Source organism: Canis lupus, chromosome 4 (genome assembly GCF_048164855.1).
Source record: "Canis lupus baileyi chromosome 4, mCanLup2.hap1, whole genome shotgun sequence".
Taxonomy (NCBI): Eukaryota; Metazoa; Chordata; class Mammalia; order Carnivora; family Canidae; genus Canis; species Canis lupus.
This window is the reverse complement of record NC_132841.1, coordinates 58,808,984-58,836,115: the sequence shown is the minus strand read 5'-3', so window position 1 is coordinate 58,836,115 and position 27,132 is coordinate 58,808,984. Positions and strand designations below refer to the sequence as shown.

Genomic DNA, 27,132 nt, shown 5'->3' with positions numbered 1-27,132 from the left:
CAACCAGAGCAGCAGGAAGGTGCGAGAGCAGAAGACTGGAAGCTTGTGGTCAAGAGGTCAAGCAGGAGGTGGGGAGGGTCTGACCTCTACTCGGGCCACTGCACTAAGCTCCCACATCTGATAGGCCACCTGCGCTGCCTCCGGGAAGAACTGGCCAGCAGCACTGGAATGGAGGGGGTCGGGGAGAGGACAGGAGGGAACGTCATCGTGGGCCACGCTCCACACATACAACACACGGCCACGTACACACACACACACACACACACACACACACACACACACACACCCCTTAAGGAAAGCCGCTTCGCTTTCTTTACCTTCTCTCTAGACTCATCCATTCAGAGCCCTCCCCTCCATTTCTGAGAACCTTCTACCTTCTCTTGAGACCCCTTGCAATGCGGCTTTGCCCGGGAGCCTTCCTGGCCCCAAATTCCAAGCAGAATAGGATTTCTTGAGTCCTCTGACCTCCTTTCTTCTTTATGATCTGAGTGATTGCTATCCGAGTCTCCCCTCTCAAACAAGTCAGTGACCAGCTTATGGCCCTGTCACCTCAATATCTCCTCCTGCAAAGCACCTGGGTATACTGGGTGCCCAGTAAATGTCTGCAGAACTTAAATCAGCCCCCAAGGCACTTGCCAGAGGCTAACAGGACGTTCTCCTATCTCTTACTTACCTGGATCCTTATAAGCTTTGGGAGGGGAAACCCAGAGTACCTAGAGCTCCCCTCCTAGCATACAAATCAGGTCAAGTTATGCCCAATTTAATCTCTTTGGCGGCTCCCCACTCCCCCCAGCAGAGGTTCTTCTGCTAGGAGGAGGCCCCAGGCCCCTCCCACTGCTCAGCCTCCTCTCTTCCTGCAAGTCTCCTCCTCTCACTCTGCAAAAGTTTGGCATCAGTTACAGAAATGTACCAGGCATCCCTAAGCCTGTCCTCCTCCCACCCTCCTTCAGACCTTGTCTTCACCTCCTCCTCTTCCTCACCTTCCTCCTCAGGCTCTACTTCTCCACCTCCAGGAGAGGTAGAGTGCCCTGATGTGTGCGTTCATAGGCACATCTGCTTTCCCCATCCCAGGACCACCGCGCACATCAACTCTGGCCTGTTTGCTTCACGGGGCTGTGGGCTTCCCCAGTGCTCCCCGACAAGGCCTGCTCACAGGAGGTACTTGTTACAAACAAGCTGAGTAAAGGAGTATGCAAAGCAGGCACCTGTATTTTTCCCATTGAACAGACAATGAAACTGAGAAGCTGCTATGATGCAGCAGGACCTGGACCCTCATATTCTGATTCCTAGTCACGTCCCCCAGACTGACTTTCCAAGCTCACAAGAGCAGACACCTCTGCGTCTGGGACAGCACATGCCCGTTCACACGTACAGACTTTCACCTGTGCACTGCTCCTGGCACCGAGGGATCCCCAAGATCATCCAATCCATCCATACATCCATCCATCAGGATGAGGGCCAGGAGAGCCCAGGCCTGCCACCCCCGGGGGCCACTCCCTCCCGCCTGGGGCCTGGGAGCCACTTACTCATCATCACCCCCACAGAGCTTCAGCAGAGCCTTCTTGTACTCGCCAGAGGTGTCATTCTGGGGAGAAGGAGAGAAAGGTTACTTCTCACTCACTCCTGAGCTCCCCTCAGACAAGGAGGGAAGGTTCTGCATAGCCTCAAATAGGGGAGGGCTGAACACTTACTCATGGCAGCCTTGACTCTCTTCTGGTTTGGGGGTAGCTGAGCCCTCCAACCAGTGGTACTGACTCTCGGTGGGGGTGGTGGCGGTGGGGGGTAGAAAAGCCCTGATTTGCAATAGTTGGGAATCTCTGTGGTGTAAATCCATCCATCAAGGGATAATTTCAAACCACCAATATGATTTCACCGAACGCAAAATGCAGAGGAAACGCTGGCTGCTCTCCCAAGGCAGGGCAAGCCAGCCCCAGCACACCTCTACCCCCAGATAATCCCCAGCTTGGCCCTCCCAAGTGAAATATTCCACAAAAATAGGGCTTCATGAACAAAAAACACTGGGAAATGCCAAACCCAAACAAACATATGCAGCGTATCTTATACCCCTCTTGGAGCTTCATGATGGATTTAACATATTAAAGGCCATGAGAAGTTCTGAAGTAAACCAGCTGCCTTTACTAGTTTTTTTCCCAACATTTCCCATGAAACATTTTGCATGTAACACCTGTAAAATTCCTCTTTGGAAACATACTTCAGGGAACGTAGCTGGAATTCATAAAGCTTTATCTCACTTGCTGCCCAAAGAAAAAAATCTCAACTCTATTTGTGTCTTGGCCAAGTGTCAAGGGCTGGGCACTCCAGTCATCATAAATCTCCTGTCTTGGGGCCAAGTTCCCCCCCACCCCCCACCCCATCTTCCGAAGCCTGAACTCTCACCGCCCTTGGGATGGAGTCCTCATCCTTAATTCCGCCTGCATGCCCTTCCTAACAAAGCTCCGCCTTCCTTTGGGGCTTTGTGACTCACAAGCGCCGCCAGAGCCAGACGCTTACTTCTCCGTTGAATTGCCTTACATTCTCAGAATGTGCCACGAGGTGAGGGCTCCTGGAATTCCCAAGAGACTCCCAGCTTCCTGGGGCAGTTCTCTTCCCCTGGGAGTGGCTCCCAAGCCCTCTGTTCCTCTCTGTACCCTGTTAGCTCCGCTCACCTTGATCATGCTATACAGGGACTTTTCGTACTTGGTCCGGAATATCTCCCGAATGTCAAGCATGTCCAGCTCGCTACGGGAGACCATGATGCGGATCAGGGTGTTGTCCCGGGTCCCCAGGCCCTGGAAGACAAGTGGGTACAGGGGACAGGAACCTGAGAGGAGGCTAGAGTGCTACCAGCCCCCAGCTTAGTTGAAATACAATTTTTGTGATAAAACATTAAAATTAAGAACAAAAGAAACAAAACATTGCCATTCCCCCTGAAGCTCCCTATGCATCCCTCCCGCTTTGAGTTCCTTCCTCCCTCTCATACCTCAGGCCTGTCCTTGGTTTCCCTTATCATTTTACCATAACTTTGTAACTCTAAGCATATATCGTTTACATTAGTACATCTTGGACCGCTGTATATAACACCACTTTGCATTTATTTCTCCTGCAACCCCTGACCGACATGGGATTGTTTCTAATTTTTTCCTAACGTGGACAATGCCATGAGCATTCTTATGAATGCATGCACACAGGAACCTTCTCTCAGGGGCTGAGCTGTACGACCTCACTCTGGCACAATGAAAGACAGTGAAGGGGCCATAGTCCACTTGTCCTTGTGGGATGGCCACATAGGGCCAGAAAGGCCTGGGCTCCCGGGCCTCAGGTCTATGGCCTCTGGCAACAAATGACTGCATTCATGTACCCTGTTTTGCTCTGGAATCATCATCAGTTTCTGTGTGTCCCATGTGCAAAATAGTGGGAATCGGTGTGCTCAGGTACACGTCCAGAGTAGAATCACTGGGTCACAGGGATAAACAGCATGAGCCTTAATAGATAATAACAAGCATCTTCCAAAGTGGTCTAATCTACATATACTGTACATAAGCATTCCAGCTAATTAATATTTTTGAAATGTGTGGGCTTCCAGCCCATCTGGCTGGGTGAATCAAGTGCAGGCTGTCTTAACACCCTGTGATCAATCATGAGGTCAGAGCAGGTATCAGGGTAGACAGGTATATGACCCAACAGCATCCCAGGCTTGGGAGCTCACCTGGGAAAAGCACCAGCACTCTCTACTGTGGCCGATCCCCTGAGGGAGGGCTCTCTTTGTCTAGCGGGTCCTAAAGACTTGTCAGAGGCTCTACAGTCCTGTGGGGCTGGGGAGAGACCCCCTCCTACAAACTTATCCCCACTGACCCCACTACACACCTTCATGGCTTTGAAGAGCCTTTCAGCGAAATACTCTGGGGTGCTCCGGATGCACTTCACTGAGAAGAGGGAGGAAGAGGTAGAGTTATTCTGGCTGCCTCTGGATGGGTTGGGGTGGCCGGACCCCTTCTTTGTTTTTACCCCTTGGGGACCACCAAGTACAAACCCCGGAAGAACCCAAGTTCCTGATAACCTGAGGTCTCACCCACTTTTAACACAAACCCAGGGCATAAAGAAATCAGTAACTGGGCACAACTGGGTTGTGCATCTTAAAGCCCACTTCATCTTTCCAGTCCTCTGGGGGTTTGCAGGGAACTAGGCCAGGTAGGTGGTAGCGTCAGGTGGAGCTGGAAAAGGTGTTTCTTTAGATTCTGCTGCAGCAAAAATGTACTGGCAGCTACATCACTTTGGATCCTGCTGGCAGAGCACGCCAGAGCCTGATTGTTTGAAAGAGTTGGCAGGTGACAACTCTGGGCAGGAGGATGAGGCTGGGGATATAGCTCTCCCCCAGAAGATACACATACAACCCACCCAGCCTCAGACATACTGACCCTTACAAAGTCTAGCTTCGGGGTCAGGCAAGCCATCATCTCTGCCCTCACTTATCAGAGGAGAGAACTGAGGACAGGGGACTTGCTCCAAGTCAACAGCAGATTTGGGAGAAGCCTTGGGTTTGAATCTTGACCCCCACCACTGATTAGTCAGCTCCTGGCATGCCCCATGCCTAGAATATCCCCCAAGTCATTACAAAACTACCCCTTGACAAAGTGATGCAGACTCTGTGAGATGTGGTTTCCTCATTTGTGAAATGGAGATAATGCCCACTCCTGGGTCCTTTTTAAATATCAAACACTCCACACAGCACCCAGCACGTGCTCCACACAAGTCCGTTCTCCTGCTGGTTATTTCCCCAATCCCAGGCTCAGTGCTCTAACTCGCCCTACTGCACGCATTGGGGGAAGGAGTGGTAGGAAGTCAGTGCCTGAGGCTCCATTCCCTGCCTCCCTGATTTCATGCTGCCCTGGCCAACCTTCAGAATTCACTGCCTGTCTGATTTTCTCTTTCCTTGCCCCCATACCATATAATCCCCCCTTTCCATTCTGGGCCTCTTGTCCTGGGCCAGAATCCCAGAATCCCGCAAAGCCCCTAGGAAAGCAAGGTCAGGACATACCCACAGCCAGCATCAGCTTCTCGAAGTCCCCGGACAGCTCCCCTCGGATGCTGGCTTCGATCGGCTTCCCTGTGGTCCTCAGATACTCATCAAACACTGAGTCAGAGAGACAGGGATATTGAGAATGCCCCATAACACAGAAGAAACCAGGACCTCAGGAGGGAAGGCCAGGAGCAAAGTGCCCACCATGAAGGTAGGGCTGGTATTTGAGGAGCTAGCTGACAGGGAGTTCATGCACATCACCAGCCCCCATGCTGCCATGCTGTGTATGACATGAGGCACTGGGTATTCCTCACACTCCAACATGAAGACAGGATTGGTACTCGGATGGAAAGGCTGAGCATCCTGTTAATGACTTTGCTGAGGGACTACACAAACCACTATCTAATAAAATCAGTGCCAGTACTTGAATTATAGATGAAGTAACTATCCTGCTCTATTTGTAGAAAAGGAAAAAAGAATGGAATTCTTGGCACAACCCCAAGGGAACAGCTGTAGGTCTTTCTTCTCTGGAACTTACCCAACCGAAGATGCTGCTTGCTGCGATTTCCCAAGATGTAAATGAACTGGGCTTCATCTGTTCCCCATTTCAGTTCCCCTGCCTCGTACAGGTCCTGAAGGGGAAGAGGAAGGACTTCACTGAAAGGAGACAGAACTCACTGGCCAAGCTTATCAACTGCTGCTGGAACCCTAAACTACCAGTAATTGGTAGCCTCAGGACCTTTGCATATACCTGTATACCCTTCCTTTCTTTCTGGGGAAATTCCTACTCAGCCTTCAATGCCTGGATTAAATGTCCCATTTGTTCTCAAAGCACTTCCTGATGTCCCCAAAGCCGAGTTCTCTTTCTTCCCCTCCTCCTCTCTTCTGAGCTCCTATAGTTTCCTGCTTCTTTATTGCTTTGCTCCACTGTATATTATAATAACATCTTTATATGCCTGTCTCCCCACTAGGGTATGGGGTCCTCAAAGTCAGGGACTATGTCTTCGCATTCTCTGAATCTACCCCTGCAGTGTTGCTGGCACATAGTGGGACACAAAACACCTAGAATGTAATGATATACCCATAAAAAAGGTGTCTGTATGATTAATATACACCTATCTGTCCCAGTACGTCTGATTTTTTTCATTAGTGATCCCCCAAGTGCTTGGCAGAGTGCCCAGCACATAATAGGTATTCAATACATATTAATTCACTGGATGAACAAATGACAAAAGCTCCAAAAAATATCTCACCAATTTTATATATGTTGTATACCTTTGAAAGCAATTTAAATCCTTTCTTTGACAAAGCACCATATAAAAGGCTGGCTGTGAGTCAGTTAATTCTAGTATTTGATGCAAATTACTTCGCCTCCAGCCCTTCCCTGGATCCCCAAGATCCCCACTTTTGGGGCTCCCCTGTCATGCCCCAGTGCCCTCCATCTGTGCTGGTTTACCTGGACATCCTGTTGGACCAAGTCCTCGCTCACCACATCGTCTTGCTCCCTGGTTCCCTGGGCAGAAGAGATACAGGGACATGAGGTTCAAATACTGCAGGTGGGGGGAAGGCCTGGACACCAGAGGTGGAGACAGGGAGAGCTAAAGAAAGCACGGTGGCCCAGGCGGGTCCTGGAGCAGTGACCTACAGCTGCCACTGCACCAAGACCGAAGCATCTATTTTACGGGAAATCATAGGGTCCCTCCTATTGGCTTTTCCCTTCATCCTTGGAGTTGGGACCAAAGAAGGAGTGTTCTGAGAATGAACAAGGTCCCTTTAGGTGCCCCATCCCAGAGCAAGCCAGAGCCTGTACTGAGAACAGGACCCTGCACAAGCCTTGGTGTGGCTCACAATGCCCACCAACAATGATACCGCAGGAGTAGGAAGTCTGCACATCTTTGTTCTACTGAGGGTTCACACCTTAACCCAAAGAACTCACCAGTGAGGATCTGAGACTTGGGTCCTGAGATCCAAAAGGCTTCAAATCCTATTGGTGTTTCTGCTGCTCCACCCATGCCCTGTGCCCCTTTGACAAAGGATGGTACTCACAGGGCACGGGGCCAGCCCTAGTGGGCATCGTGGTTCTGTAGGTACGGGTCAGGCCTAGGCTTATCTCCTCTTCCCCCTAGATGGTGCATCTCCAGATATCAAAGCCCCTGGTTCTCTTGGAGACTGAGCTTACAATGACGGAGCCTGCACATTTATAATCCATGCTGCGGCACTGCCCACTTGGCGTTAGATGTTAAAAAGGAGCTGGAACTCTCCTCTCCAGAACAAATGGCTTTCCCATCCCTGACGTTCTGATAATTCCCCAGCTGCTTGATATGGGACTGGGATTGCTATGGCAATGGAAGAAAAAGACCTGGGAGCGGCTAGGGTGAAATGTGTATGGGAGGGCAGGAAGTGAAAGGAACAATGAAGTGGCTTAATATCTATATAAAGCTCCCTACAAGTTTGGTCCTTGGAGCTGGCCTTGAAATTTCTCAATGCCTGTCCGCACAGAGCCCATGGTCATGGAGCTTTCCCGGGAGCCGGACAGGTGATGTGGTGAAGCAGCAGAGTGGGGCTGTTTTCTAGCCCCCTGCAGGCCTGCTATTGCCAGAACTTTCTATTATTCAAAGGAACGTAGAAATCTGGCTTTCAAGCAAAAGCTCTTCATTTTTAAATGTTAGCAACTAACTCAAAGTATTTTTTAAAAAAAACACATTGTGTAGGAAAACCCAGGGGGGAAAACAACTTGGCAGATTGAAGTCGGCTGTGGATGCCAGTCTGCAGCCTCTTCATGGTCCTTTTTTATGTACTCTGGGGGTGGAAGGGAGGAGCAGCAGGGCTTGGCTGGGGACACACCATGCAGGCAGCCCCAGAAATGCCCCATCCCTGCTGGTGACTCGGGTGCCTGCAGGGGTGGGGTGGAGGAAGCAATGGCTGGTAAGAGGGAGGCCTGGAAAGGAGGGGTGGGGGTATGAAGAGAGGATGGAGGATTCTCTTGGGCACAAAAGAGGGATGTGTGCAAAGGGAATGCGGGACCACCTGCCTATGCAAACCAGGGGCAACACAGCAGACCCTGGATGCTCGGATTCTACAGCCAGGTGAGCCAGAGAGGAACCATCTCAAGTTCGTGGATAAATGGGCAGTTCAGGAGTGGCCACAGCTTATGAGGACTTTATACCCGACGAGCCACCAAGGAACTCCTCACAGCCACTCTGTCTGGGGCAACAGGATAAAGTTGCCCACAGCCCTCTGCGCGTCTCTGCTGGAGCTTCAGGGAGGACCCCATAGTGGACCAACCTGGAGCAGGACCACAAGCATCTTCTGGAAGTGGCCAGAAGTGTCACCAATGATGTCAGCCTCCAGGTCTCGCTCATAGGCTGCAGGAAAGGAACACAAGCTCTAGTCCCATCCCCGTGAGACCTCAGGGATTTAGGATAAAGGTCCCTGCTGCCCCCAGGGTGATTCAGATATTTGTTACAAATCCCAGAACCCAGTCTCTGGGATGATCATCGAAGGACCCAGGGTGTATCTTCACAGGTTTTTGCACTGACCCCTGACACATGGAGATGGAATCTGTCCACTTCCCTCTATCTCCACTCGTGCTATCCCACTCCAGGTACTGTGGTCACTCACCTGGACAGTGGCTACAGGCTTCTAAGTGTGCCTCCTGCTTTTGCTCCCCTCCCTCTCCAATCAACAGCAACAAGAGTAACTCTAAGAGCCCTCTCTGATCATGGGCTCCCCTGCTTCCTGCTGGACTTGGAATCAAACATCACCTTTCTCTTGGCCTGCAAGGCTCTGTGTGACCCTGTCCTGCCCTCTACCAACTCTGGCCTTATACTGGCTACCAGACTCATTTCTGCCCCAGGTCCTTTGGACTTGCCATTCCCTCTGCCTGCCAGGATCTTCTCCCTATTCTTTACACAATTGGCTCCTTCTCATTTCCTCCCAAGACATGCTTTCCCTGACCACTTGTCTGGGGCAGGCAGGTCCTGCCCAATTAAAGTCTGAATCTTGTTACTTCATAGTGTAACAACATGTCATCATCATGTTTACCTGTGTATTGTCTGTATCCCTTGTTACCTCATGAATCTATAAGCTCTAGGAGGCTGGGACTACATGGGTTCTCCCCACCACCATATCCTGAGAACCTAGAACATTGCTGCACAGAGCAGCTATTTCTGACATGGAGAAATGATGGACAGATCAGAGGGAAAGAGGGAAGAAGTTGGATGGCCCACCACAGTCTTAGGGTCCCCACCCTTGCAATTACCCTCATTTCATATCTCAAAGTCTTGAATGGTCCCTCCCGCCCATCTCACCATCCTTGTATGCTGCCACCAGCTGGTGGATCTGCTCATTGGTCCGAGAGGCCAAAATCTCAATGAGACACTTCTCATCAGTGCCAATGCCCTGGGAGCACAGAAGGGACACAGGAGTCAGGACTGGGATGGGAGGCCACCACCAACCACGCGTTGGGTTCCTGGAGTGGCAAGAGCTATGAAACCCTCAACACTCAGAGTGCTCCCACCACAGCTCTTAGGCACCAAGTTGGAGCTGCTGCCCTGAGAATCAAAAGACATAGGTTTTAGTCCTGCTCTGCCAGCAGCTTGCTTTGTGACCTCTCATTGAGAAACATTGTCTTTCTGAGCTTCTTTTCTCATCTGTAAAATGGAAATGATGCCAGTTGCTCTGCCAAACTCACAAGGACGTTGAGAAGGCAATCTCTCACGTCGCTAAATTTACCAACATATAAAGTCATATTGAATAGCTCATCTGAGGCAAAGATCACAGGTATACAACTGGCTTCTGTAAAGTGCCCGGTACATTTAAGAGCTTTGATCCCTCGCTGCTTGCTTCAGCCAGGCTGCGCTACACCCAGGTCCTGAACACACCTTTCTTACCTAGCCTGGAATGACCTCAGAGCTTTTGGGCCCAACTTGATCTCTCATATTCTGTGACACCCTCTCAAGCTACCCTGGGCCTGCTCTCCCGACCTCCTCTAATATGCCCTTGGTGTTGGGGAGTTGGGCACAGTTTGCCCTTGTGCCCCTGCATCTTGCTTCCTCAGGGCTGTAAGCTGCTGTGTTGAGGTCTGAGCCAAGGGCCGCTCTACGAGGCCTGTCTCACACCAACATCTGTCCCATATCTGTCCATCTGGAGGAGACTGTGGCACCCCTCTGGGACAGCGTTTGAGCAAGCTGCCTCTTGCAGTGGGGCACACTGCTGGTGGGTGCAGGCCTCACTGAATACTTGCTGCAGAGACCAGAATCTTCCCATTAATCACACCCCCACTTGCAACACACATACTGACCCACGCTTCTTACCGAGATGGCGTCTTTAATTTCTTTGGCATCACAGTAGGCAAGTGGCCTCATGAGACCCACAATCAGTCGTTCAAACTTTCCTGTCAGCTCATACTTCAAGTCAGCAATGAGGTCCTGGGTGGGGGTCGGGGGGGAAGGGAGAGGAGATGGAGGAGGAGGGGGAGTTGCTCATTAAATGTGATTCTTATCACATTTAATGAGCACCTGCCCTGCAAGACACCAGGCTAAGTAAGCCCATGGAAGGGTCACTCTGGGAGGTATGGGCTCCCATCAACCCTAAGAAAGGGGCTTAGAGACGTCAGGCAACTCACCCAAAGTCACACGGTGAGCAAATGGGGGGTGCATGGCACGGTGCCTCTTCCCTGGCATTGTTGGTTCACTTGTTTACTGAGTGTCCCTCCCACTGTCTGTGGGTCCACAGGGCTGACACCCCACAGGTCTCGTTCGCCTGTGAGCCCCAACAACCTAGCACAATGCCCACACATCTGACTAATGAGAAGAGAAAAGGAGGGCAGAACTGTCAGCACGGAGGGCTGAGCTGGAGTAAAACAGGAGGGACCCTGAATGAACACACAGGTGAATGAAATCAGCTCCCTGGCCCCATCCCACCCACCTAGCAGTTGCCATGGTTACCTTGCCGTAGAGGGACTTGTAGCTCTGGGAGATCTCCTGCCTCTGCCTGTTGCTCCGAGAAGTGATGAGCTCCAGTATGGCCTCCTTGTCACTGCCTGGAAGACAGGAGGGCACTGGTGACCCAACCTCAACCTGCCTCCGGGAAGCCCACCAGCACCAGCCTCAGCACCAGCCTCCCGTTCATCAGGCGGGGGTGTCAGTGGGGGAGGATCTATGGGGACCTGTTAAGGCCCTACTGAGAAGTATCACAGCACCCACAGATTTTGAGCTCAGAGGGCCTGTGATCTAGTCCCTCATCAGACACATAAGGAAACTGAGGCTGAAAGAGAAGCAAGGACTCACCCTAGCTTTCAAAATGAGACCAGGTTTAGAAAAACCCAGGTATCCTAACACCCAAGACAGGGTTGTTTCAACAAGAGAAATAAAAGAGAATAATGAACACCAAGTTCAGGGTAGTGGTTACCCCCAAGAGGAAAGGCAGGGGTGATGCTTTAGGAGGGGACCCACCAAGGAGGTTTCAACTCTATGAGGAGGCAAGTGCTACTTCTCATGGTGGGTGGCAGGTCCTTGGGTGAAGCTTCTATTATTCTTTAGACCTTTTGGTTGGTCTGAAATATTTCATTATAAAATTATGAAAAATAATAAAAAGAGGAGACAAAAGAATGAGTGAGCCCATCTCAGTACCTCACCCCAACCCTCGCCCCCAGGAGGGTTCGGGGCTGAGCCCACATGTGGGAACACCCCCAAGCTCCCATGAGTCCTGCTCCCTTTCCCAGGGCCCCACTGCTGGTGGCTGAGCACCCACCAAAGCCCTTCATGGCGGTATATAGGGCCTCAGCATCCTGGTTGGGGTCAAAGTTTGGGAAGTCATGAATGGAGCCACGGTACTTGACACCCTGTGGAGAGAAGAAGCAGAAGGTGAACTGCTGATCTTGGCCTTAAACAAGGCTCCCAGCCCCAACTCCAACCCCAGGTCATACTCTCAACCCTGGCCATAGGCAGAGTCTAGGCTGAGTTTCCTTCCCCTAAAATTAATCACTGACTACAGAAAGCCCAGGCAAGGGTACGGACGACTCTCTCTGTACCTCCTGACATAGCCTGCCCACAGACATTGCCATTTCCCCAAGGGACAGTGGCTCCATCGAGCCCACTGGACTATATTACCTTTCCCAGGACCTGAAAGAGAAGAAAAAGCCAGGCTGAATGCGAGGGATAGAAATGATCCCTTCAAGAATAACAAAAGTTCCTTATATTTTTATGGCACTTTATAGTCTACAAAACCCTTTTGCCTCCCTTAATGTGATTCCAACTTGTAGAAGCACTTAAGATGATCTATTCCACAGAAACAAAGAAATCAAGCCCAAAGAGGGAAAGCCTCTTGCTGGGGGTCCCACAGAGCCCAGATCTCTGGCCTGTTCCCCTCTGCTCTCCAGCTCCAGACACCTGATAGCTGCCAGCTTCTGAGAGTGAGGTCATGGCCCAAGGGAAGCCCAGAACCACCCTCAGAATCAATGCCAAGACAAGATGCTGCCCTTTGGGCTCAGTGAACTGAGCTAGAGACTGGCATCTGAGGACAAGCTGGCTGGATCCTTGGGGTGAAAGGGAGGAGAGGCAGAGCCAGAGGATCTGAGACATTGAACCTGAATGCACAATGGACTGGTTCACAGAGAAGTCAGATGTGGGTCAGCTCCATGGCCCCAGAGAAGTTTGGGGCCAGGAGAGTGGCTGGGGCTGCGGGAGCCTGAGTACTGAGCTCACGGCATGGTGAGAGGGCACTTAGCCTAGGCCAGGCCCAATGCTAAGGGCTGAAGTTTCAGGGAGAAAGAAGACCTGACCCTGTCTTTCATGAGCTTCAGACTCAGCAGACAGAGAGAGAGAGAGAGAGAGAGAGAGAGAGAGAAGCACACAAATTAGCATAGAGCTGGTAATAAATACCCTAAAACAGAGGCAGAGTAATTTGGGAAAATAGTGGAGGTCGATTCCATCTAGGGGAGGGAACCTGTGCAAGGACTGGGGGTGGCTCACTGCAAAAAAGAGCCTCCGACCATCTCCTGCGTCTCCCAGGCCCCACTGAACGGCCTGGCCAGATATTTGGGTGCTCCTTGGTTTATGTTTGCAGTTGCTGCTCCTCTGAGATATGCATGCGTGGGCGCAGGGTTGCTATTTAAAGTTCTGACAGGGCGGGTGACCAGAAAGGGACACGGCCCTCTTCCCGCCACCCGTGAATCCCCTGCAACCTGATCACACCCCTGGGCAGAGGAGGAGAGAGTAACCCAGGCCAGATACCCAGGTCAGAAAAGAGACAGTCTGTTTAGAAAGCCCTAGGAGCAACGGCCCTTCTCACCCGTGCAGTCCCGGCACCTAGTGCAGAGCTTGGAGTAACCAAGCCCTGATATCAGCTGCCTAGGGGGACAGGCACCCGGATGGATCAGTGACCGGATGGATGAGTGACCGCACACATTCTGAGCAGATCAAAGACCTCCTGGAGGTAAATTCTACACTGAGCCCCTAAAGGCTGAGTGACAGCTGGCCCCAAGGGCTGGGAGGGGGGATGGGAAAAGCCGAGTCTAGGAGAAAGGCTTCACACAGGAAACAGCACAGTAAGGTTCTAGAAGATTCTCCAGTGCTCAGTGCCAACATCCAGAGCTGCCAGGACCATGGGACTCTAAGTTGCCAGGAAAGAACAAGAAGAGGAGGTGGAAGGGCAGAGGAGCAGCAAGCTGAGGACCCTCTCCCCTCCATGCAGCTGCTCCCCAACCTCAGCTGCCCCTCCTCCCATGGCAGGTGAGGGATGAGGCAATGTCCTCCAGGGGGACAGGAAGCCTAATGACAACAGGGAGCTTGATCCAAATGTTCCCTTCAACATCGGCTGAGTGAGCAGCGAGGCCAGCTTCCCAGGTGTGTCTTTGCCTAAGGACAATAAACTCTTCCAAGGGGCGGTTATCCCAGGGGCCCTTGGGATTGCAACAACTAGAAGAGGGGGACACGATGGGGGAGGGGGCTTAGCGCTGGTCACATTTAGAGGCATAGAGACAGTCCTACAAGTCCCCCAGTCTCCCACCATTGGTCATCCTCACACCAACCTGATGAACTCAGTCTCTAGGTGCCACCTGTGTAGCTGTCCCCACTTCAGGGCACCCAGACAGCCTGGTGCTCCTCTGGCAGACAGGCTCCTGGCCTCGGGCACCCATCGCGGAGGGGCGAGGGGTGCGGAGAGCAGAGAAAGGACTTTCCACCCTGAAATATTCAGCAGGTCCTGCTGCCAGCTGGTGAGCGGCCTGGACCCTGAGGCTCTGAGGTCTCGGGACCCATCCCAGCTGCTGCCTGAGTAGGAGCCTGCAGCCTCTCCCGAGAGACGGCTGCCCAGCCAGGACTCCAGCTTGGAGCAATCGTGACCACACCTGACCTGGGCCTCAGCTCTGCAGCTGCTGGAGGTTCGTGGACCAGTGCCTGCCCCCCTCTTGCCCAGACCTCAGTGTTCTCGCGCCCATCGTCAAGTTCCAATCCAGATCACCCCTGTCAAATGGATGCCACAGAGCTATGAGTCTGGGACCTTTCTGACACCACACCATTTCTTCACATCTTTGGTCCTCAAGATCCCCCCTCTTCTAGAAGGAAGGATGGGGAGGATAACCCAATTAACACAGCAGAAGAAGAAGAAAAAAAAAAAAAAAACACAGCAGAAATGGACCAGAGAAAAAAGTGGCTTGTTCTGTGCATGGGTGTGGGGGGTATAGGAATGTTGGGAAGGGGGTGTACAGGATGCATAATTGGGCTGCCAATAATCGCAAGCAATAGATACAAACTTCAGCTCAAGAATGGAAGAAGACCTGCTCACACTCTCCAGTTTTTGTCTTTTGCAACCTCCCTCCCTCCCCAAACCCTGGCACTCCAAGCAGGCCAAATTGCTTTTGCTGCCCCCCACACTCTGCACCATCCCTCTGGCCTTCTGTTCCAGCGTCCCCTCCCCTGTGCGCACATCAGCCCCCTCACTCTTCCCCAGCAGCTCCCTCCTCCCCCGCAGCTCCCTCTAGGCATCTTTCCCAGCTTCCACAACCTGCACCCACAGAGCTACTTTACTGCCTCCACACAGAGCATGAGTCCTGTGCATCGGAGGATTCCAGCTCATCTTGTGAGATGAGGGACCCCGCAGGCTCTTACACCCTGGGACTCTTGCTTGCAGACTGTCTACCGGCCCCTGGTCCAAGGCAACAAGAAACCACAGGTCAGCCAGGCAGGAGCATGGAACCTGGAACAGGATTCCAGGAACCTGGAACAGAGCCCTGGAACAGGATTCCAAATATCCATGCCCTAGGTCCTGACCCCTCTGACCTTCCAGGATCTGCTCTCTCCACTTGAGTTGTGCGGAACCCTGCAGTTTGAATGCCTCCCAGGAAGTGGCTCTGGTATGACTACATATGGAAAATGGGGAACAGCAAGTTATGCCTTGGACCTTTGCCCATAACCACTAACACTTTCTTCTCCTGGTCAGAGAGGCCACTTGTGCAAAGTGTGCTCCTCAGAGGCTGACAGGGAGGCCACAGCTAGGACTCTTTTGAGCACTGATCCTGTATCACATGAGAAACTGAGCTCTTCAAAAATTGTGAATAGATATCCTTAAGGCCCTTGTTCACTGGGTGGTGAGTCATGAAAACTGAGGTCCAGAGAGAGTAGAACTTCCCCCAAGATCAAGCTCCTGTATTATGTCTGTGGCCAGTCGCTCTGTGACTGAAGGGAGGAGCAAGAGAGGCCAAGTCAGATGTACCTTGGTTTTATCCTCCCTTCTCAATTCCATCTCCTTTTCTACTGCTAGACAAGAGGAGTCACTCTCAGGTAAAGCCTGGCACAGGACAGTTAACTCTGCCCAAGGACAGAACCCGATCCTGGCCACACCCAGGAGTAAAAGCTCTTCCACCACACCTCAACTTCTACTGCTCAGCAAAGCAGTTACACGGCATGAAAGACTGGGGTCTCCCAAGCCAGGGAGACTTAAACCCAGATGCATGTAACAAGGGACGCTTCCACTGCCAGAGCAGAGATAACCCTCGAATGCTTTTGCCTGACCAGTAGCCATCTCCCTGGGGAACCACCTCTGGCCCACGCAGTTCAGGTAGCACCAACTCAACCACCGGAATCCAAGTCATCATTGGCTCAGCCAATGAGAACCAGACCTAGGACTTTCCCTGGAATCATTAGGAATAAATTATGTAGTTTCCTCCAGCTTGCTCAGGAAACAGAATGGAAGCCTGGGGCAGCTGGTGGCTAGAGTGCCAAGTTAGGGAAGAACCACCCAAGACTGAAGCCACCCAGAGGAAGTTCAATTCACAGATGCTGAATCCTGACAACATCATTTGGGTCCCTGGAACCAGCCAAACCTGAAGCCCTGGGCTTTTTAGTCACATAAGCCAATACGCATCTCTTCTGCTTAGGATGTTGTGCATTGTCACTAGTCACTTGCAACTGAAAAGGATGTGACTTGTAATGGGATCAAGCAAAGCCTGAGAATCTCTCCTGCTCCTTTCTAGATGAAGGCACCGGGGATCTGCAGAGTGGGCCTAGGGACTCTGGGAGCCCAGGAAAGGCAGAGCATAGCCTTCAGGAGGGGGGAGGCTCCTTACCTGTGGTTTGGCCATGGTATCAGGTTCTGCAGCAGGTAACACTGTGGAGAAGAAAGAGACCCATGAGATCTGGTCACCTCCATGCTTTCCCTCAATTTCTTCACCCTTCTTGCTTCCTAAGGGAAGTATGCTCCCCCTGCTGTTTTCCAGCTGCCCCCAGCCCTTTGGGTTAAATTACATCCAGACCTGCCTTGGGGCCAGTTGCACTTTTCATAATACACTGAGTAGACTGGCCTGGGTCTAGACACTCACACCAGGATGGGAAAGGGAGACAGGGCATGACCTCTGAGCACACACCACTTCTCCAGGCCATACAGGGCACTTTCCCAGATGTCCCACTTAATCCTCATGGTGATCCTTCCCAGCATCAGATTCTCCCCTTCCACAGAGGAGGGAATGGAGGATGGGGAGTCAGGGAGGTTGCGTAATTTACTCAAAGTCACACAGCTTAAAAGTGAATTCAACAAAGTCCAGATTCCAGAGTCCAAGCTATCTGCACCATGCATACCCTATGTCTAAGTCACCAGGAATGGTTCCAGAAGCCAGGGTTTCACGTTCTGCAGATGAGAATGCTCCAAGAGCTCTGGGCCACCTGCTGCAAATGTCTGAAGGGCTGTGGTTCCCATGTAAGTCAGTGAGCCTTTCTTGAGCAACTGCTCTAATTAGGCACTGAGGATACAGCAATCAATAAAAGAGATTTTTAAAATCCTGCTTTTCTGCAGCTGACTCCATACTGGGAAAGAATAAAAATGCACATGGCAAAAAAGTAAGGAGAAAATATAATGCCTGGTCGGGAGACAGTGACAAGGAGCTCAGGCCAAATGGTCAGAGGATGACATGAGCCATGTGGACACCTAGGGCAGTGCAGTCGAGGGGACTCAGTGTGGCTAATGTGGCAGCAGGGAATGGAGGCAGGGGATCAGGGCATGAGCCACTGTAAAGACGCTGGATTTTTCCCCCTCTTTAAGGACAAACTGGACACATGATCTTATCCAAGGGAGTGTAGGAGATAGAGTGAAAAAATAAACAAAAATGTCTTACAACTGAAAAGAAATAAAAAAAGGGCTGTAACTGCCTTGGAAAGGGAAAGAGAAAGGGGGGCCAGGGCAGGCTGGTGAGCACTCTCAGCAGGAAGGCAAAGATGGAACTGAAGCAATTTTCCTGGGACAAGAGGAGAAAGAAGGGCCTGTGCTTTCCATTTCAGTCAGGACTGTATCATTGGATCTGTCTTTTTTTGTTTTTTAAATATTTTACTTATTTATTCATGAGAAACACAGAGAGAGAAGAAGAGACATAGGCAAAGGGAAAAGCAGGCTCCCTGTGGGGAACCAGATGTGGGACTCGATCCCAGGACCCCGGGATCATGCCCTGAGCCAAAGGTAGACACTCAACCGGTGAGCCAGCCAGGTGCCCTCGTTGGATCTTTCTGAGCCATGTCTGTGTACTAATTTTTTTTTTAAGATTTTATTTATTCATTCATGAGAGACAGAGAGAGGCAGTGACACAGGCAGAGGGAGAAACAGGCTCCATGCAAGGAGCCCGACGTGGGACTCGATCCCGGGTCCCCAGGATCACGCCCTGGGCCAAAGGCAGGCGCTAAACCGCTGAGCCACTCAGGGATCCCTGTGTACTACTTTTTAAAAGTAAGAATAAGGGGAATCCCTGGGTGGCTCAGCGGTTTAGCACCTGCCTTTGGACCAGAGCGTGATTCTGGAGTCCCGGGATCGAGTCCCATGTCGGGCTCCCTGCATGGAGCCTGCTTCTCCCTTTGCCTGTGTCTCTGCCTCTCTCTCTCTCTCTCTCTCTCTCTCTCTGTGTCTCTCATGAATAAATAAATAAAAATCTTAAAAAAAAATAAAAGTAAGAATAAGGAACTCTATCAGACTTACTCAGCAAGAGTTACAAAGAGTGGAACTAGAAGAATAGAAACCAGGGTGACATTTTACCTCAGTGCTTTCCAGTCCACCACATACCACACCACCAAAACAAACAAAAAACAAACAAACAAAAAAAACAAACCCCAAACCAGCAACAATTTAGGGAAAACCAGCTCTAGACCTCAGTCTGTAATCCTGCTCTCATTCTGGGGTCACTGGAGACAGACAGTAAGGAGACAGACAGTAAGAAGAACACAGGTTTGGGGGGGGAGGGTTAGACGGACAGAAGTAGATTCAAATAGGTTTGTTCTGTTCTATCCAGGTCGAAGCAAATGGTGGGTATTTGTCATTTCTAATGGCTGAGTAATATTCCATTGTATACATAGACCACACTGGAGGGTATTACGCTGAGTGAAGTAAGTCAATCGGAGGACAATCATCACATGGCTTCACTCACATGGGGAATATATATACATATTTTAAAGATTTTACTTATTTATTCATGAGAGACATAGAGAGGGAGAGAGAGAGAGAGAGAGAGAGAGAGAGAGAGGCAGAGACACAGGCAGAGGGAGAAGCAGGCCCCATGCAGGGAGCCGATGTGGGACTCAATCCCAGGTCTCCAGGATCAGGCCCTGGGCTGAAAGCAGCGCTAAACCACTGAGCCATCCGGGCTGCCCTCATATGGGGAATATTAAAAAAAAGTGAAAGGGATTAAAGTGGAAAGGAGAGAAAATGAGTGGGAATTATCAGAGAGAGGAACAGAACATGAGAGACTCCTAACTCTGAGAAACGAACAAGGGGTAGTGGAAGGGGAGGTGGGCGGGGGGTTGGGGTGACTGGGTGACAGGCACTGAGGGGGGCACTTGATGGGATGACTACTGGGTGTTATACTATATGTTGGCAAATTGAACTCCAATAAAAAATATACAAAAATTAAAATTAAAATTAAAATAAAAAATAAGTCATCAAAAAAAAAGAACAAATAAGGTTTTGTTACTTATTAGCTATGTGACCTCGGACACATTGCTCATCTCTGAGTTCTAGGTTATCTCAAGTACAAAACAGGGCCTTTCCCTTTCCTGCCTTGTAGGGCTGTCAGGGGCTGAGACATTAACTTATGTCAAGGGCAGAGCGCATGAGGAGGCCAGGCATTCGCTGTGCCGGTGGAAGTTCTGACAGCGCTGTGTCCAGTTTGCCCGGATCCCCAGGGCCTGATCATGAGTCCCCCAAACTGCAGTCAGCAGACAGGCAGGAGGTGGGGCCTGGGGATGAACAGCAGAGGATGGTGGCAATCTGCCTGCAACCCTAGCAGAGCTTGAGGAAACCCTGGTGTTTCCCTGACAACCAGGGGCCCCTCTGTACCAATGTACCAACATGCAACTCTCACCAGGAAGTGGAAATTCCCCCAGCCGGGGATGGGGGGGGGGGGGGGGCGCCGTGTGTGAACATTTGAGTGAGCTCCTGGGTTTCCCAACCTGGGGCACGGTGTGGGCAGGGGGTGTGAAGGATCCCCCAAGGCCAGCATAGAAACAGGGAAGTGTGCTGGGCAGGGAGGGCTCAGGCCTGTCACCTGTACCTCCAGTCTGGAAGCATTTTCCCTTGGCCTTGTCGCTGGAAACTTCAGCTGCTGGCTGCAGCCCAGGGCCATCTGGATGAGAGCCCCTTTCCAAGGAGAGACGGCTTAGGGCTTAGAGGAAGGGCCTCCCAGTCTTTGGGAAAACATTCCCAGCTCAGAGAACAGTTTACATGTGCTTCATGTGAGTGCAGGCTGGTGTATACACAGAAAGCAAACTTCTTCCAGAACTAGATGTTGAGATTGCAGTTGTGGGGAGGGGTGGGCATCTCCAGGAGCCCCTTCTCTGCGGGCTCAGGGAAGCACTGGAGCTAATCACAGAGGTGCCATTTACCCTGCCTTTACAAGGGTCTCTGAGACCAGAGCAACCCAGAATTGGTTGAATCAGTGTTTTATATACAATGTTTCAGAATCCCAGAGGACTCTTAACCATCCACCACCTCCGGCCCCTCATTTTCTCCTCGAGGTAAAGGCACTTTGGAGAGGATAAGTGGCTGGCCAAGGCCCAGACAACAGCCTGTATCTGTGCCTCTGAGTCCCAGGTCGAAAGCCCCCCACACAACCGTGGACCATGGCCGCAACAGGACACAAGGAAGAGGCCAAAGAAAAACACCTACGTCTGGTTTCCAATCTGTCTGTAACCTCCGACAAGTCAGGTTCCCTCTCTGGACCTCAGTTTCTTCATCTATAAAATGGGGATAATAGCACACCGTCTTTGGGAAAATCAGAGTGGATGAGAAAGGCTTTTATAGATTCCAACCAGGGATTTTCACAGGAGAACCTCAAAACATCAGCCCCAGGAGGGTTCTCCCCCAGGTCACAGGATTCTTCTCTCTCCCCCAAACCTCCCCCCTACCCAATATGTAAGTTTTATCCCCTGCCCCGACTGAAATAGCTTCTCAAGACTGGCAGGTATGGCCCCTCTGCACCTGTGCCTCTCTCCTCCCAAGAACCCTGAACCTCTTCTGATCTGGGCATCCATGAGGGCTCATCGTGGCTGATCATTCCAGAATCCATTCTAGGGTACAATGTCCTAGTGGCTCTGTGCTACTGTGGCCAGCCTCTCTTTAGCTCTTTAGCCTGAAAGCAACGATGTTTCCCTACCTCCCCTTTGGGAGCTCCATCTGATGCCAGAAGGAAGGCGCTAGGGTACAGAACACGCCAGAGCTGGCAGGACTTGTGGCTTGCTACTGCTCAAGTGCAAGAGTTGGGGAAACCAACACCTAGACAGGGAAAGGGTCTTGTCCAAATCACGCCAGAGGCATGGGCTTTGAGGTCGGACCTAGCTGGGAATCACAGCTCTGCCCCCAGTGCGTGATTTAGGTAAAATTACCTTCATTGAATCTCAATTTCCACATCTACAAAATGCACATCGAAATTATCTCCAAGTACTGAAAAATAAACAAAACAGCAGAGGAAGAGCCCCAAACCCAGTGCCTATTCGGAAGTAAAGGCTCAAGAAATCGTAGCTTTTATTATGATAAACCCAAATATTTACAAGATAGGCAGTGTAGCACCATAATAAAGAACGGAGGCTTTGCAGTCATGGCCTGAGTTCAAATGCAGACATTCCAGAAAATTCCTAGTTCATGACCTAGGGCAAAGTTTTCTCTCTGACTCAGTTTCCTTATCTGGGAAATGCTAACCTCATAAGGTTGGGGTTTTTTTGTTTGTGTTTGTGTGTGTGTGTGTGTGTGTGTGTGAAAATTTAATGAGCTAAGGCAGGTAAAATACTCAGCATGGCTAGGATCATGTTAAATGTTTAATAAGTGATGGCTTCTGTCATGACAGTCACCGTTAGAGGGGTACTAGGCACAATAAGCCATCAGGGTGCAGGACAAAAATATTAGTTTTCTAAATGTTCTTTTACCTTGTCCTTTCCTGCTGCATTTGTGATATGTATATAAAGTTAAAGACACATGTTAGAGGTTCAGGCTGATAGGCACAATCGCGAGTCTGGACGTCATGGAATGAAGCAGTTGGAGAGGAGAGGGGATGTCAGACAGAAGAGAAACACCAGCATAAGAAAAAAGCATGTCTGTCCTCAAAAGGTACCTTGCACACTTTGGAGGAATAGAGCATATGCTTTCAGGGAGGGAAGAGATGCTGAGTGGAAGGGAGTGAAACCAGATATGTGTGGGGAAGGCAATCTGAGAAAAATAAAAAAATAACACGGAAGGTCATGCAAAAACTCACCCAGACCTCTGTGCCCCAGGAGAACCCGGGGGACTCTAAGTTGACCTGTGTCGCTGCTTGCCCCTTTGGCCCCAGTGACCCTCTTCAAAGCAGGCTCTCAGCTCAGCATTCAAGACCCACAACATCCTTTCTGATTTATCTGTCTTCTCCTCTTTCCTCTTCGTCCATCACCACATCCTTTCCCCACTAAGCCAAGAACCTCTTCCACCAGCGTTTTCTACCCAACCTTCTAGCATCAAAACCAGTGCTTTTCAATTCTGACTTCATTAACCTCACCTGGGAAGTTTTTCTAATTTACCAAAGCATAAAGTCAACCCCCAGAGATTCTGATTAATCAGTTCTGGGGTGAGGCCTGGGCTTTGGTAATTTTTAAAAATTTTCCTAGGGATCCCTGCGTGGCGCAGCGGTTCAGCACCTGCCTTTGGCCCAGGGTGCGATCCTGGAGACCCAGGATCAAATCCCACGTTGGGCTCCCGATGCATGGAGCCTACTTCTCCATCTGCCTGTGTCTCTGCCTCTCTCTCTCTCTCTCTGTGACTATCATAAATAAATAAAAATTAAAAAAAAAAGAAAAAAAATTTTCCTAGGTGATTCTTTCAACTCTTCCAGGAATCCAAGAGGGATTTCTCTCTTCTTTGAACCCCTACAGTATTCAGAAACCACCTACATTTGACTGGCTTGGATTCAACCATTGTGGATTTACCATTCCTCGAGTAGATGGAGGCTGCTTGCCTTCAAGGTACTCTAGGAAAAAAATCTCTACTTCAAAGTCTCCAGGTTATGATTCCAGTCTGAGCAATTTTACAGCTCAGTAATTTGTAGGTAAATGGTGGCAGTGCAAAATAATTCTTACAGACATGTTCATACTGTTCTATTTGGTAAAGGTCCAATGAATCTCCCTCCCCTTCCACCAGAAAAACCAGTTTGCCTCCATTTGTACATTCCCTTTTTTTTTTTTTTAAGATTTTATTTATTTATTCATTGGAGAGAGAGAGACAGAGACAGAGACAGAGACAGAGACACAGGCAGAGGGAGGAAGCCTGACGTGGGATCTTGGGATCAATCCTGGGTTTGCAGGATCAGGCCCTGGGCTGAAGGCGGCGCTAAACTACTGAGCCACCCGGGCTGCCCTGTACATTCTTTTTAATAAAAGTGTCTACTGATTCTCTTTCAAGCTGGCTATAACATCTACCTGTCCTCATTAGTATGTAAATTGAATAAAATCTTTGGCACATGGTCATTTTTATATCTTTTGAATCATGACTTTACTGTTTCTTAAAAATTACTGTGTCTGACTCTTTTTTAATTTTTTAAAGATTTTATTTATTTATTCATGAGAGACACAGGCAGGGGGAGAAGCAGGCTCCATACGGGGAGCCTGATGCGGGACTCGATCCCAGGACTTCAGGATCACGCCCTGGGCTGAAGGCAGGCGCTAAACCGCTGAGCCACCCAGGGATCCCCACTGTGTCTGATTCTTTGCTGCACCCCCTTACCACAGGGTACGGCTCATAAGGATTGTTGGGTGAAATGCACTGAGCTGTTTTAATGCTTCTTTAGTGACCCCCTTGGGGGAAAAAAATCACACAATAAAAGGACATCCAGCGTACGGGGCTTGAAACTGTGCTTTATTCCTCATTATATAGCCACGAGAGGAAATAACTTGATATAATTTACCCAATATGATAAAGAAAGATAGTGATTAAGGGGCTCATTTAAAAAAAATTGAGTATGTTTATTGGCAGGAGATGAGGGTAGAATAAAAAATAAACAGATGAGTCTCCCACCCACACAAAGTTGGCAATCTAGTGCAGTAATCTGTCATTTTTTTTTTTGGATCCTATATACCACTGTAACAAAAGGAAAAAAACTGAGTATTTATCATAAAAATATATTTTATAAGCATGAAATTAAAAGCATATGTAATAAGAGCCCTAGAGTTTCCTCCTGTACCCCAGAAAATCATCTTAGTGCCTCCCAGGATGAGTGCACCCAACTTCAGAGGCCCCCCAGGGAATAAGTTCATGATCCTTCCCCTCCCCTTTTCCTGATGGCTCCTCCCCCAGCCCACAGGAAGACACCAGGACCAGCCCCACGGTCCTCCAGGAGCTAGCTTTTGATGAAGCCAGGCTTTGATGAAGCTGGGGTAAATGCCATTCCTGGCCCTGTGCCTGGGCACCCCCCCTCCAGCTCAAGACACTCGAGTTTCTTAGAGAGCAGTATCTTTGCCTCTCCTGACCCAGAATCATTGATCTCGGCTGGGCAAGGCCCCAGGAGATCATCAGGCTGCCCCAGGTTTGGAATTATGGGCCCGGGTTTGAATCCCAGTTCAGTTCATTTTTGTGAGAGACAGAGAAGTATAGTGTCTAACAGACAGAGGCTGCAGCCTCTGCTCTTTAAGAGCTGTGTGGTCTTGGGCAAGTACTTAGCCTTGTATGTAAAACAGGACGAAAATAGTGCCTCAGAAGAGGCCATGGTGAAGATGAAAAGAAGACACACCTTAGAGCTTAGAAGTGGCCCTGACACAGCAGAAACACTATGTGTATTTAGTAGTGTTTCTTCCCTAAACTTTTGAAGGCTGACTTTCCACATCTGCAAAATGGGCATGGAAGCAGCATCCAATATATCAAGGGGTTCAGCAAGGGCCTGGTGAGTTGGAAGGGTTCAATAACAGAGGTGATGATTTTATTATCGTTTGAGAAGTACCAGGACTCTCAGTTTTTCAGATGAGGAACCTGAGGCTTGGGTCACCTGCTTCCTCAAATACCACAACCTTCCGAGACGACAACGGTAGCACCTGCATCTCTGTGCATAGCACTCGACAGTTTGCAAGCTCTCTCACATCTGCCATCTTAAAATCTCATGAGGTATCAACCTCATCCTCATTTTACAGATGGGCAATGAGGCTCAGAGAACCCAAAGACAGTCATTCCTCCTTTGCTAGTCTCTGGGGGAGCTTCTCAGTCTCAGGAGAGAAGGAAATGCAGTGTAGCTGGATTCCAAGCTGAGAAGTTTATAAGCATAAAGGTCCCTCCACCCCCCAACAAAGACTTCCTCTCCTCCGTTGTGGGGGTGGTGGGGGTACGGACAAGACACGGACTTGCATGCTCAGAAATCAGGGTACAGACCACATCCTGCACTTTGTCTCCACCCAGGAAATATCTTGGAGAAGCTGGGCGGGGTGAGGCTAAGTGATACTATTGGGCCTCCCCAGAAAATTCTAGAAAAAAAAATGCAACATAAAGAGTTAGGCAGCCCCAACCCAGTTCACCAGTGGGGTGCCATGGACACATCTCTTACCCCTCTAGAGAGGAAGGGACTAAGGCCTAGGGGTTAGGCCTGCCTGGGGGCCCAGCTGCTCAGAGGCAGGGTAGAGGCTTAGTGGCCCAAGGCTCCTGCTGGGTGCTGCAGTGCAGATGCTCCAGATGCTGGCAGCTACCCAACACTGCGGAACGTCCCCCACCCCTTCCCAGGGTCAGCTCCAATAGGCAAGGTCCTGTACTTCCCAAGGACGGCCCCCTACTCTGCACATTGGTATCCACACTCTGCCCCAGCAAGAGCTATGGCCCTAAAGCAGAAACCACAAATATTTTCTGAATCCAAGCAGCCAGTGCCTTGGGAACAAAGGGTGGAAGGCAAAGGAAGATGGATGAGTGACTGTCACAGCTGCAGAGGGGGATGCAGGCTTGGGCCTCCCTCCCCAGCCCCACCCAACTCCCAGAATCCTGTCTTACAACAGTGGATCCTAGAATACCAGCGCCAGAAGTGGCAGCTAGTTCAGCAGTCTTTGCAACAGACAGCTAACTAATTCAGAGAGGGAAGGACCCTGCCCAAGGACCCCTCCAGCTCCTGGAACTGTAACCCTGCTTTCCACGCACTCGCAGGCCAGTGACCTCTGCAGGGCACAGGGCCTGCCAGCCGGAAGGGCAGGGTCTGTGGGAGCTGCAGCTGGGCTGGTCATTCACCTGGAAGGGCAAAGCAGGACAGGATATCCCTTCTGGGTCAGTGGGGCCAGCAATTTCAGGTGTGCTTTGGGTGGGGCGGGAGGGGGAAGTGAGTAAAAATGGCAGGCTGAGGAAACCAGAGTCCTTTCACCAACCCCGGAGCCATATTTCCAAATTTGGAATTGTCAGGGAAGACCCACGGGGGTTTAGAGAAAAGGAGGGGTAGGAAGGAATCAAAGGCTGGATTCTCTTCCCAAAGGATCCACCCCCCCCCCCCCCCTTCAGACAGGGTCTGAAGGTTAGGTCAGACTTCCCAGGCCTAATCAAGACTTCTCAAATTTGTCACCATTCCTTGCAGCTGACAGATAAATCAATTTTAAGGATAGCCATGTCCCCCCAGAGGGGCTGGTTTATGAGCGCTGGACTTGGAGAAGTAAATTGAGGCTCAGAGAGGGAAAGCTACCGATTCAAGGTCACAGTGCGAGTTGATGGTGGAGTTGGGATTGGATTCAGGGTATTTCAGTCCCATGCTGGTATTTTGGGAGTTAGCTGAGGCCCTAAGCTTTGGGAAGGCCCAAACTGGGCTTCCGGAAGGCAAGAAGGGTGGGGCGTCTGCCTTTAGGGCCTGGTTGCAAGTCGCCGTTAGGGCAGCGGTGGTCCAAAGGGCCCCTCGAGGGTCCCTAGGGAGTGAACAGACAAGCCAGTCACCCACTGGTCTGCACGCCGAGAGCCCCCCCTCCCCCGCAACAACACACCCAGTCCACTTCACGAGCCGCTGGAGGGTCGGGCCGCCTCTTCCTACAGCCTCAGTCTTCAGGCCCCGGCCACACCCTGCCCTGCGGGTCCGCAGACCCCCGTCCGGCTGCCCCCAACCCCAGGTCTGCTAAGCCTCCCCAGACCCCGACCTCCCCCCAAAGCTCCGCCAGCATCCAGCGCTGCCTGGGCCCCGCGCCCCC

At 50.7% G+C, this 27,132-nt stretch overlaps 1 protein-coding gene across 3 annotated transcripts in view; it reads right to left on the bottom strand.

Annotated features, from left to right (window-relative positions):
- ANXA6 (annexin A6) overlaps nucleotides 1-27,132 on the bottom strand; it is a 48,569-nt gene that overhangs the window by 20,991 nt on the left and 446 nt on the right. For all 3 annotated transcript variants that reach the window (XM_072824452.1, XM_072824454.1, XM_072824453.1), the window contains exons 2-14: nucleotides 16,584-16,624; nucleotides 11,771-11,861; nucleotides 10,966-11,060; nucleotides 10,333-10,446; nucleotides 9,328-9,418; nucleotides 8,303-8,382; nucleotides 6,474-6,530; nucleotides 5,556-5,649; nucleotides 5,036-5,131; nucleotides 3,865-3,923; nucleotides 2,667-2,789; nucleotides 1,527-1,585; nucleotides 85-163 (exon numbers count right to left, since the gene is read on the bottom strand). In XM_072824452.1, the coding sequence (XP_072680553.1) occupies nucleotides 85-163; nucleotides 1,527-1,585; nucleotides 2,667-2,789; nucleotides 3,865-3,923; nucleotides 5,036-5,131; nucleotides 5,556-5,649; nucleotides 6,474-6,530; nucleotides 8,303-8,382; nucleotides 9,328-9,418; nucleotides 10,333-10,446; nucleotides 10,966-11,060; nucleotides 11,771-11,861; nucleotides 16,584-16,598 (1,053 nt within the window). In that variant the 5' untranslated portion in view covers nucleotides 16,599-16,624. The remainder of the gene's footprint in view (nucleotides 1-84; nucleotides 164-1,526; nucleotides 1,586-2,666; nucleotides 2,790-3,864; nucleotides 3,924-5,035; nucleotides 5,132-5,555; nucleotides 5,650-6,473; nucleotides 6,531-8,302; nucleotides 8,383-9,327; nucleotides 9,419-10,332; nucleotides 10,447-10,965; nucleotides 11,061-11,770; nucleotides 11,862-16,583; nucleotides 16,625-27,132) is intronic.